The sequence below is a fragment of the Pseudophryne corroboree genome, chromosome 10, assembly GCF_028390025.1.
Source record: "Pseudophryne corroboree isolate aPseCor3 chromosome 10, aPseCor3.hap2, whole genome shotgun sequence".
NCBI lineage: Eukaryota > Metazoa > Chordata > Amphibia > Anura > Myobatrachidae > Pseudophryne > Pseudophryne corroboree.
In genome coordinates this window covers 326,920,122-326,932,643 of record NC_086453.1, presented here as the reverse complement: position 1 = coordinate 326,932,643, position 12,522 = coordinate 326,920,122, and the positions used below count along the sequence as shown (strand labels likewise).

Here is a 12,522-nt window from a genome sequence, read left to right as displayed (position 1 = left end):
AATAAAGGGGAAGATGCATCAAAGCCGTCTAAACAGCAGAGACATTACCCATAGCAACCAGTCAGATTCTATCTGTCCGTTTATAGAATGTGCTTCACATGATAACATGATCAGCTGCCCTCTGTATAAAGGGGGGAAGGGGGGGAACGACCCCGCAGGGGGTGATTTATAATTGGTGGGGGAATATAAAGGAAAATGGTTACATGATGCTAGGGGGTTTAAAATGATCATTAAAAAAATTAATTGATTACGGGGGGGGGGGGGGGGGGTTGCACAAAGGAGGCTTTTTACGTGGGGGGGGTGAAGGGGTGGGAAGTTATTTTATAATGCAGGCTTACGGACACGGCCTTTGTGGGATTTTTTTTTATTTATTTTTTATAAAATATTTTTATATTTTATATTAAGACCGCGGATGGACATCAAGGTGTTAGAATTATAAGCTCAGTCATTACATCAAAAGTATTATCCGCCCCTAGAAATCTTTTAATAGAAGCCTCTCCATCCCTAGAGTCTTGGTTAGGTCCAGAAATGTTTTGTAGTATTGTATGCGAGTGTAAACAAATGTCTTCCACGCTCGTCTAGAGACCAGCAACTAGCAACAAACCAGGCAGGAATGGTCTTTACTTTAATGCCGTTGTGTTCTCAGTACAAAACGGACTGTTATGATTGGCCGGCTTTGAGCAAACGTATAATGTCAGTAAATGTGGTCACTTCTAACTTTTGTATTTTAGATCTAAGGGGCCTGTTTATCAGGAATGTTTTTCCTAAAATTAGCAGTTTCTGCATCCTTTTATGAATTGTTGCTATGTATTAATAGCCAAATACAGGAGATATCACAGAAAGGCAGTCACTTCTAACTTTTGTATATTTAGCTCTAGGGGGCCTGTTTATCAAGAATGTTTTAATAAAATTATCAGTTTCTGCATCATTTTATGAATTGTTGCTATGTATTAATAGCCAAATGCAGGAGATATCACAGAAAGGCAGCAATTATGAATACATAAGCCCCATCATTTTAATTTGTGCAAGATTGGTTTTGTCTTCCTATTTGCAGTCCTTCGTTCCATTTCTAATCTCCCATTTCTCTCTCCAGGAAATCGCGAAAAGATTGCAACAACTGGAGGAGGAGGAGCTGCAGCGGAATGCACAGGACCGATCCCTGGGAGGTAAGGAAGACATATTATTGGTATGGTGCCCGAGGGGCTTCTCCGGAGAGCTCATTACAGAACTATAAGCCACCTGCATTGGGCTCTCAGTAATCTCTTGTGTGAGGGAGTCTGCGGCTCATTAACCAGTACAGCGTTGACTCACTGGAATTTTCATCTGCTTTGAAAATCTCATTAGTCAAGGTTGGAAGCTAGTTAGAACTCTTGTCCTAATTGTAGCTCTGATTTCTAGTAGAGAAATACAACAGACTAATATACAGTCACCTTTGCTTTTCTTGGACTGCAGTAAAATTATTACAAATGAATAAAAAAAAAAGAAGAAAAAATCTCTCAAAACTATTATAGGCCCTACACACATGCCGATTTGTTTGAAAGATATGAACGATCTCGTTCATAAATGAACGAGCACTCGTTCATATTTTTCAGTGTGGAGGCTCCAGCGATGAACGATGCGCGGCCCCGCGCTCGTTCATCGCTGGTCCCCCATTGGCTGTGCATGCAGGCCAATATGGACGATCTCGTCCATATTTGCCTGCACTTCAATAGAGCCGCGTGACGGGGGGAGTGAAGAAACTTCACCCCCCGTCACTGCCCCCCCCCCCCCCCCCCCCCGCCGCCGGGTCGCTCGTCGGCCGTATCCGCCGTCGGGCAGCTCAGAGCCGGATCGGCCAGTGTGTAGGGCCCTTTAGAATTTCTACCACGTCAGCGTACACAGGGAATGTGTAAATCAATGTGTAGCTGCCCCCAATAAAGCTTACACTCTGAATTCTCTACCACACATAAATACACTAGGGTCCGTTTTGTCAAGAGACAAATCACACTGTGTGCTTCACTGTGCACCCATCAGAAATCGGCGGTACATGCAAAATGCACACAGATAGGGATTGGAATGGAACCTACACAACACTGAACCCGGTTACAAAAATACAAATCAGAGCGACCATTTCACATCCGGATCTGTAGGGAATTCTGAATAAAGTGGACAACCATTTTTCATCCTAGAAATTCCTGCTTGGGCAGAGGTTTACCGCATTACCTCTAATCCACATTGAATACCTGTATTGTGGTTTTCTAAATATATCCAGTGACAAAAGTTGGGAAAAGCCGTAATTATTAAGCAAGGTCACTCTTGGAACATGTTATCTGCAATTGGAGTAGGCCAAGGCGGCAAAGTGGACTTATTACTTCCATACATACCGGGTCTGCTCTGGACCAATGCTTAACCAGTTCTGAAAACCCCTTTACTGTAGTGGTCTACAGCCACTATGCTGCATCGCGTCCTCTTCATTTACAGGCCGAATCCTCCGTGCACGGATGGGTGTGATAATTCCAGGAGATGTCTTTAGGAACAGCACAGCTCTGCTGGAGAGAGATGTATTGGACCCACTTCAGTAAGGCTTCCGTTCCCAACATTCCACAGAGACAGCACTGACTAAAGTGTTTAATGATTTGGTCACTACGAAGTCTAAAGGCCACTACTCACTACTTATTCTTCTAGATCTGCTGCATTTGACACTGTAGACCACTCTCTTCTCATACAGACACTACAATACCTAGGTCTTAAAGACACAGCCCTTTCTTGGATCCTATCCTACCTATCTAATCGCTCCTTCAGTGTTCACTTCTCTGAATCTACCTCCTTTTCGCTACCTCTCTCAGTTGGAGTACCGCAAGGCTCAGTCTTGGGTCCTCTGCTTTTCTCTATCTATACCTCATCTCTTGGTAAACTAATCAGCTCTTTTGGTTTTCAGTATCATCTGTACGCAGATGATACTCAAATCTACCTATCCTCCCCTGACTTGTCCCTATCTGTACTGGGCCGTGTCACTGAATGCATTTCTGCCATTTCATCCTGGATGACATCTCGCCACCTCAAACTGAATATTTCAAAGACAGAGTTAATTATATTTCCACCGGCCAATAGTAGGTACCAACCTGATATCTCTATCACTGTTGAAAACTCGACTATCTACCCTACCCCACAAGCTCGCTGCCTAGGTGTCATCCTTGACTCTGATATGTCCTTTGTTCCCCACATTCAATCTGTCTCAAGATCATGTTACATGCATCTAAAAAACATATCCAAAATACGACCATACCTTACACAAGACACAGCAAAAACTCTAATCCACGCTCTCATTATCTCCCGCATTGATTATTGCAATAGTCTCCTAACTGGTCTTCCCAAAACGACTTTCACCACTACAATCCATTCTGAATGCAGCAGCGAGGCTTATCTTCCTCGCTAGACGTTCATCGTCTGCAGATCCACTCTGTCAGTCCCTCCATTGGTTACCTGTACTCTACCGCATTCAATATAAAATACTTTTACTCACACACAAGGCCATTAACCAAACTACACCAACGTACATCACTTTCCTTATCACAAAATATTTCCCAACCTGACCTCTTCGCTCTTCACAAGATCTATGTCTCTCATCCATACTCATTACTCGCTCCAACTCACGACTGCAGGACTTTCATTGGGCTGCACCCACTCTGTGGAATGCCCTACCATGCACAATAAGACTCTCCTCTAGTCTCCAAACCTTCAAGCGTTCCCTGAAAACTCACCTCTTTAGGCAAGCGTATCAAATTCCAGAACGGCCCACATAACTTTCATAAACCTTCTTATCAAATTGCATCCACTCTGTACAGTCCACACATATTCTCACATGTCTTCTCATTCTATGCAATATATAGCACCTTTCCTTGTGTACATATGCCTATTTCCCTATAGATTGTAAGCTTGCGAGCAGGGCCTTCCTACCTCTATGACTGTTATCACCCAGTTTGTTGTTGTTTCAAATTGTAAAGCGCAACGGAATTTGCTGCGCTATATAAGAAACTGTTAATAAATAAATAATAAATGTATTGCCTGGGAATAAGGAAGTCCTCCACTGGTCCAGAAGGAAACTGGCCAAGATGTTACCGGTGGCGGGGGCACACAAGAGGTTTGGCTTAACAGTACACATTACGGAGAGGGCGCAGGCTGATTGTGATGTGGTTGTTGGTATTAGAAGAGGAGATGGTGGTCAGGGAGGGGCCGAGGCCAGAGTATCTCCTAGGTACTCCGCTATGTGCTGAAATCTTGTATTCATCTTATTCTATGAAGGACAGCACCTCCCGAAGATTCCTTCCAATGGCTTTCCGAGGAAACTGGACTCTTCCAACCATCAGTCCCCCGTCATGTTGTGCAATGTCTGCATGTTGCTCTGATCACTTACCACTTCTCTCATTACTGTGTGCTCTGTATAACGCCTGTGTCTCCGCATTCTGTACTAACCCCTGACACTTCTGCAAATAGGCATAACAAAGTGTAGAGGAGGAAAGCTAGGATACAGGGGACCATTATGTACCAAGCACATGACACATCCACCCCATTACACTGCTTCTATGGCTGTATGCACATATACAGTATTAATATTTCAGTTTCCTATATCTCCTGGAAATGTGGGCTCACTAGAACTGCTTTTATCCCGCGTTTTATATGTACGTATGGATGCTGTGCTTCATTTATTGTGGATAAAGGACGTAATGTTGTAAAGTTCCGAGTTACACTACACCTGAAGTTTGGAGGGTTTTGGTTCACATCAGGAAAGGACACGCTGTACTCTACAGAGACACAAACCCTTCAGATATCCCCTCTCCACGGCTGCTCCTTTTACTGTCCTCGTCCTGCAAATGAAACGTTATGCGGTCTCTTCATGAAGCAGTGTTAACTGTGGAGAAGAACCAATCGGCATTGACGTAACATTTATAATTTGCATACTATAAAATCATACAGAGCAGCTGATTGGTCACCATGGGCAACTTCTCCACTGGCTCACTTCTCCACACTTTTTTTTTTTTTCACTGCTTCATGAATAGACCCCTATATTTGAAAATCTTTGCTTGGCTCTGTGCGCACAGAACTAAGGGGGTAATTCCAAGTTGATCGCAGCAGGAATTTTTTTAGCAGTTGGGCAAAACCATGTGCCCTGCAGGTGGGGCAGATATAACATGTGCAGAGAGAGATAGATTTGGGTGTGTTGAGTTCAATCTGCAATCTAAATTGCAGTGTAAAAATAAAGCAGCCAGTATTTACCCTGCACAGAAACAAAATAACCCACCCAAATCTAACTCTCTCTGCAAATGTTATATCTGCCCCCCCCCTGCAGTGCTCATGGTTTTGCCCAACTGCTAAAAAATTTCCTGCTGCGATCAACTTGGAATTACCCCCAATATGCGTATACTGTATTCACACATGTGCGGCGTTGTCCACATCTCCGTTGCGTACGCTTGGTAACATAGCCGTCTTTTATCAGTGCTCCCTTGCACCAGCTCTGTCCTTCGTGCCAAACATGCTGCGATCGAAAACCGTTGTACCCACACCTCCGCATAGCTTGCAGTTCCGTCTGCATGCCCTAACTGAACTTTGCCTATGTGAGGATGCCCTGTTACAGTCCAGTTCAGCCAAATCCGTGGCGTTGCATCTAAGCTATGCACGACCATGCCCATATTTGTGGTACCAACACGTGAGCAATGTGAAAAACAAAAAAACCCTGAAGATCTTGGCAGACGGACTTGTGTTTAGCCCCTTAGGGCCTAGTGTGTGTCATCTGTGATATTGCGTAAAGTATTTGCAGTAGTCTTAGCGTGAGTTATCCCTTGACTGTAACCCCCTTTAGTAAGTTAGCATAGCACAAGCTGACTTTGGAATGCGTGCAATTCCTCTACATTAGGAATTTCTAAGCTTTGACAAGATTTTTGTTTCCATGCTTGTGATGCCTAATCCACTGTACAGCTGACTCACCTACTTTTAAATGCTTTTCTATGTAGTCAGACCTGTTCTGTCAAAGACATTACACAATGAAATAAGGGCCCTTCCGTGCCTTTAGGAGTTGTGCGTGTTGTTAGCTTACTAACCCTGGCTTTGTGTTGTTGCATGTATAAACAAGAACCCGGCAGCCTGGAGCAGCAATACCTGACATCTTTGGACAATGAGGAGGAGGAAGGCTACCCCTTCCGCAGCGAGAGCTCTAAGCATCCAAATGCCGCAGAGTACAGACGAGGACAACGAAGCTCTGAGAGGGAGCATAGCTCAAAGCATCCCGAGGAACTTGCTAGCAGAATGAATCCCAGCCGCGTGTCTTTTGGCCAAGTCTACTATGATAGTAACAACAGCGCAAAAAATCCCAAAACACCAGAGCTGTGGATAGAGGCGGGCCGCAAAGAACAAGCGCAGTTTCACTACAGGAACCAGAGAAGCTCGTTGGAGAGAAGTCCATGTCATTCAAGTGGTACTGAGTTGCCACCTGGCCATGATAGGGAATTGGGTTTAAAAGAAGAGAATGTACGGGTCCATAAAGAAAAGCATGGCAAGCATCATTCTGATCGGTGCCGACACTCCAGCTCGGACAGCGACGACTGCCCTGAGCAGTGTGTCAGGGACAAGAGGAGCCGACGGTCACAGTGGAACCAAAATCGAGATCATGGCCACCATCGACCATCCAATAACCCTTCCTGCAGGATATCCAGCCATGTTTTGAGAACAGGTACTGAACAGTCAGGCAGTCGTTGTGTTCATAATTAAAGAGCTAGCATGAATTTAAATTTAAATGTACGTATTGTCCCGAGGACACTGTCCTTGCCGCACTGAATGTGGATATGTGTATATAGCGAATCCATAGGTGTTTTACGGTCTATTCAAAAGCAAATAAAGCCTTACTATAAGCTAAGTTTCCTCGGAAAGTTACTGGCATGCTATATAAGGTTACGGCAACGCGTACCTCTCCAGCGGCTGTGGCTCTGCAAGTATCAGCGTACCCTTTGGATAGTAGGGCATGCTGAGATTTGTAGTCCGGCTACAGATGGAGAGCCAGCGCCTGCCTGTGCTAGATGTGCATGGAATGTATGTTTATCTCTGCTATAACATTGTTATCAAATCTGCACGTTTATTTGTTTTTATGCCCTTGTATCCGTGCAGTGTAGTTTTGGCGTTTACCTTCATAAATGTAATATTTGTTTTAGCTCCAATTAATTGAATCCCCTTTTTTTTTTTTTTTTACACTACTTAATGTGATCACCAAAAGGGTTTACGTTGAGTAATGTAGAATGACCACACAAACGTTTTGAAAAATGTTAGAACAATATGAATAGCAGAATGATATAATTCTGAACATCCATATGAGACCATAGGCTACATGAATATCCTATATTGACAATTTAGGATTGTAATCGCTGTTTGGCCGCACAATGGACCTTTTTATTCCGATGGTGTGTGAGTGACCCCATGCTGCGTCCCAAGACGCAGGTCGGATCACTACTGCAGCAGGAGTTATCTGCTTGTAACAGACACCTTCCGCTGCATCACCTTTTAGCACTATTGCTTAAGCAGTGATGTCACCTCCAACCACATCTGAATGACCCTCGAAGCCCGTTGTGGAGCTATTTTGACTGCAATATATTTTGCTCACTGAATTAATGACTAGAAAGTCTTAACTCCCAAGTGATGAAATGTGTATACTATAATCCATATCCGTATAGGTTGCTTATAGGATATGCTATATACATGGCAGCCCTTTGCACCAATGCTGTACCCTCTAAAAGGTCCTGGTAACGCAGACGGCAGGCATTCTGTCACACATAGTTTTGGCCCAATTGCTTACAGAAAATACTAAGCAGAATTAGGGGGTTACACATTTGCTGATGTATTGTCCGGTTACACTGAAATAGCTTCATTACGTTTTTTGTCTTTACCTCAAGTTTGTTAGTTCACAATAATGAAGCCCCTCTTCTTGTACCGGCGTGGCTCATCTATTGCATTTATGTCTAAGGTGAGGAGACCAGGCCGAGCTTTGGTATAGAACCACTTGAGTGGAAGATGGCAGACCTTGACGTCCAGAGCCCCGACCAGCTCTTAAAGGATGAAGAATTAGCTCGTCGGCTCCAAGAAGAGGAGGAGAAGCGCATTGTAAGTCTCCCAACATTCTCCATGTCCAGCAAATCACTTACGTCAATGGCTGCAAGTAGTTTTATAACCGTGAATGGTCAACAAACGTCAAAGTTTAACTCTTCTCTGGTGTAAACCGAGGGAGGATATGGTTATTGCTCACGCTATTTCCACACTAGAAGGAACCTTAAAGTTTATTATTAGTTCTTAATGTCTTCTGCAGGCAAAACTGAAAGGTCCCAGTCAGCACGAGGACTTCCGGGCGGCTCAGGTGGCACAAGATGAGGTAAGAACAAGATAATACATCAGATATTATTATCAGTGGCTTCATGTGATCTCTGCAGCTTCTGTTCTACTGTTTAACAAGATGGATCTTTTAGATATTGCAGGGTATAAGTAAGAAAGATTTGTATGAGCGGGTTATACAGGCAAATGGCTCTTTCACATTTTTTGAGGGACTAGGAGACAAAGATTATAAAATTGAGAGACATGTAAAATGATGGAAAGGTCTGTTTAAGGAAATGAGAAAATAAAGGTAAAAAATATACATGGTCTAGTCCCATTGTTATGACCACCAGCTAATAGCCAGAGTAACCGCGTGTGCAGCACGGACAGCAGCTAGACGGGGTGAACTGTTGTTTAAGACCCACGTCTGGCAGCCCCCAGGTTCATTGTGACGGTGAGCTGCTCCACTGTAGCGTGTCAGTCGGCTCTCATGCACCTTCGTAGCCGACGTTCACCTCTAACTCCAATGGCACCTGGTGATCCGCAGTTTTCACGTCTGTAATTCGCAGTGGTGTCATTTGTCCAGTCACGATACACCTTCACCACAGCAGCACGCAAACAGTTCACACACTGCGCTGTGTCAGAAATACCGCCACCCTTGGCCCGAAAGCCGATAATCATCCCATTTTGCAACTCTTATAAATCGCCCCTTTTACCCATGACAGCAACCAGTGAAACAGTGCATCCGAAAAGTATTCACACTTTTTCCACATTTTGTTATGTTGCAGCCTTATTCCAAAAGGGGATAAAAAAAAAAATTCCCCAAAAATTCTACACACAATACCTCATAATGACAATGTGAAAAAGTGTTTTTTGAGATTTTTGCAAATTTATTACAAATAAAAAAACTAAGAAATCACATGTACATAAGTATTCACAGTCTTTGCTCAATACTTTGTTGATGCACCTTTGGCAGCAATTACATCCTCAAATCTTTTTGAATATGTTGCCACAAGCTTGGCACACCTATCTTTGGGCGGTTTTGCCCATTCCTCTTTGCAGCACCTCTCAAGCTCCATCAGGTTGGATGGGAAGCGTCAGTACACAGCCATTTTCAGATCTCTCCAGAGATGTTCAATCGGATTCAAGTCTGGACTCTGGCTGGGCCACTCAAGGACATTCACAGAGTTGTCCTGAAGCCACTCCTTTGGTATCTTGGCTGTGTGCTTAGGGTCGTTGTTCTGCTAAAAGATGAACCGTCGACCCAGTCTGAGGTCAAGAGGGCTCTGGAGCAGGTTTCATCCAGGGTGTCTCTGTACGTTGCTGCATTCATCTTTCCCTCTAGCCTGACTAGTCTCCCAGTTCCTGCCGCTGGAAAATATCCCCACAGCATGATGCTGCCACCACCATGCTTCACGGTATTGGCCTGGTGATGAGCGGTGCCTGGTTTTCTCCAAACATGACACACTAGCATTCATGCCAAGAGTTCAATCTTTGTCTCATTAGACCAGAGAATTTTGTTTCTCATGGTCTGAGAGTCCTTCGGGTGCATTTTGTCAAACTCCAGGCAGGTTGCCATGTGCTTTTTACTAAGGATTGGCTTCCGTTTGGCCACTCTACCATAAAGACCTGATTGGTGAATTGCTGCTGAGATGGTTGTCCTTCTGGAAGGTTCTCCTCTCTCCACAGAGGAATGCTGTAGCTCTGACAGCGTGACCATCGGGTTCTTGGTCACCTCCCTGACTAGGGCCCTTCTCCCCCGATCCCTCAGTTTAGGCGGCCGGCCAGCTCTAGAAAGAGTCCAAGAGTCCTGGTGGTTCCGAACTTCTTCCATTTACAGATGATGGAGGCCACTGTGTTCGTTGGGACCTTCAAAGCAGCAGATAATTTTTCCATACCCTTTCCTAGATTTGTGCCTTGAGACAATCTTGTCTCGGAGGTCTACAGACCATTCCTTTTGACGTCATGCTTGGTTTGTGCTCAGACATGCACTGTCAAGTGTGGGACCTTATATAGACAGGTGTGTGCCTTTCAAAATCATGTCCAATCAACTGAATTTACCACAGGTGGGCTCCAATTAAGCTGTGGGAACATCTCAAGGATGATCAGTGGAAACAGGATGCACCTGAGCTCAATTTTGAGCTTCATGGCAAAGGCTGTGAATACTTATTTACATGTGATTTCTTAGTTTTTTATTTTTAATAAATTTGCAAAAATCTCAAACATTTTTCGCATTGTCATTATGGGGTATTGTGTGTAGAATTTTGAGGGAGAAAATTAATTTATTCCATTCTGGAATACCGTAACAAAAAAAATTGGAAAAAGTGAAGCGCTGTGAATACTTTCCAGATGCACTGTATGTGTGCAGACGGGGTGGTCTTCTGTATGCCGAATGTCGGGATACCGGCGCACAGTATACCGGCGCCAGAATCCCGACACCCGGCATACCGACAACTATTCTCCCTCGTGGGGGTCCACAACCCCCCTGGAGGGAGAATAAAATAGTGTAGCGCGCCACCGTGCCCGCAGTGTGGCGAGCGCAGCGAGCCCGCAAGGGGCTCCTTTGCGCTCGGCACACTGTCGGTATGCCGGCGGTCAGGCTCCCGGCGCCGGTATGCTGGTCGCCGGGAGCCCGAGCGCCGGCATACCATACTACACCAGTGCAGACGTCCTATCACACACCTTATATACCCACCAAGCCAGCTCACGAAACGTGACGTACTTCATGGGTTGCATGCTGCTGGCGTGAAATCTAGGAGGTTGTCATATAATGTGACTCGACCGGGTGGTAATCGGGCTTTTGCATGTAGGCTAAGTCTGGTGTGGATGGGCTGAGGGCATTTAGACACAACTGCTGCCTATACAAAGTTGAGTATACGCAAAGTTGTCACCTGTTTTCATGGACATCCCTTATAGCAAACGTAGGGATGATGCAAGTTTAATAATAATACTAATAATTTTATTATTAGTATTCTCCAATAGGACTCAAGGCGCGTAACAGATACATAGCATAATATAGTACAGAGAATAATGAAGTACATTTTCATAAAATACAGAAGCATGAAGATACTAAAAGGGACATTATGGAAATGCTTGAGTAAACAGGAAAGTCTTGAGTCTACTTTTGAAGGATTCTATAGTTGGGGCCTCTCGCACTGTGCGGGGAAGTGAGTTCTATAGAGTCGGAGCCGCATGACTAAAAGCTCGACCCCCAGATGAATTACGGTAGATTCTAGGTACTGCTAAAAGTCCTTCATCTACAGATCGCAGTAATCGAGTGGGGCAGTATGGGGTCAGAAGCTGCTTTGCCCTGGTAATGATGGCTAGTACCACCTCTCGCCTTGGATCTGCCCGTAGCTGTGCAGCAGTTTTTGTTATTTTTGGTTGGGGATGTGGCCACGCCTCTATGATTTGGCCATGCCCCCAGTACCCATGCCCTCCAACTCTCAGCAGCCCTGTATGTAAATAACATGAAAACCATAAATAAGGAGATCCTATCAAAGTTCACTTATGTCCTATTATTAAATTCCCACCTGGTACACTGTGCTCTGCTCCTGGGATTCCCACTTAATTTATGTTTGCAGTCACCTGTGTTCCGCTACTTAATTGATGAGAGGGGTGTTTTTAACACGGGTGACAGCAATCCTACATTAATCGGGATGTCCAGGAGCAGAGCATTATATACCTGATAGAAGGGGTCATATTGGTTAACCTGGAATCCATGCAGTACCGAAATGGTTTATAAAACTCAATTTGTTTCAGTAAAAGATGTACTAATGTATCATGAGGTGTAGTGGAGAACTCACTAATTATTAAAGACATAGCTATAGCATTGGGTGAGCTCCTAAAGCCAGGGGTGGCCAACGCTACCAAGGCTGGAGCACTGATCCAGGGTCCGCTCTGAGGCTTTCAGTGTTGGCATACCCTTGCTTTCAGCACACCTGTAACTCTGAGTAATCATCACCCATTCTCTTGCTTCACTTCAGGAGATTGCGAAGTACATCCAGCGGCAGGAACTGAGAGCCCACCGGAGATCCGAGGAGCTGGATGTGCCCGAGGACAGTGATGATGATGGCAGCAGTATTTGTAGCTTCACTGAGCGGAGGAGCATAGGAATGAAGGCAAGTTTATATTAATTAGCCTGAAGACTGCCTGGGCAACATCTGTCTGTGCGTAGGGACTGTCCAACTCGTCTCT

General features: G+C 44.7%; 1 protein-coding gene across 3 annotated transcripts in view; it reads left to right on the top strand.

Moving 5' to 3' along the window:
• Positions 1-12,522, top strand: part of LOC134966656 (trichohyalin-like) — a 241,249-nt gene that overhangs the window by 215,991 nt on the left and 12,736 nt on the right. For all 3 annotated transcript variants that reach the window (XM_063943565.1, XM_063943564.1, XM_063943566.1), the window contains 5 exons: positions 1,094-1,166; positions 6,107-6,703; positions 7,985-8,121; positions 8,324-8,386; positions 12,312-12,446. In XM_063943565.1, coding sequence (XP_063799635.1) covers positions 1,094-1,166; positions 6,107-6,703; positions 7,985-8,121; positions 8,324-8,386; positions 12,312-12,446 — 1,005 coding nt within the window. The remainder of the gene's footprint in view (positions 1-1,093; positions 1,167-6,106; positions 6,704-7,984; positions 8,122-8,323; positions 8,387-12,311; positions 12,447-12,522) is intronic.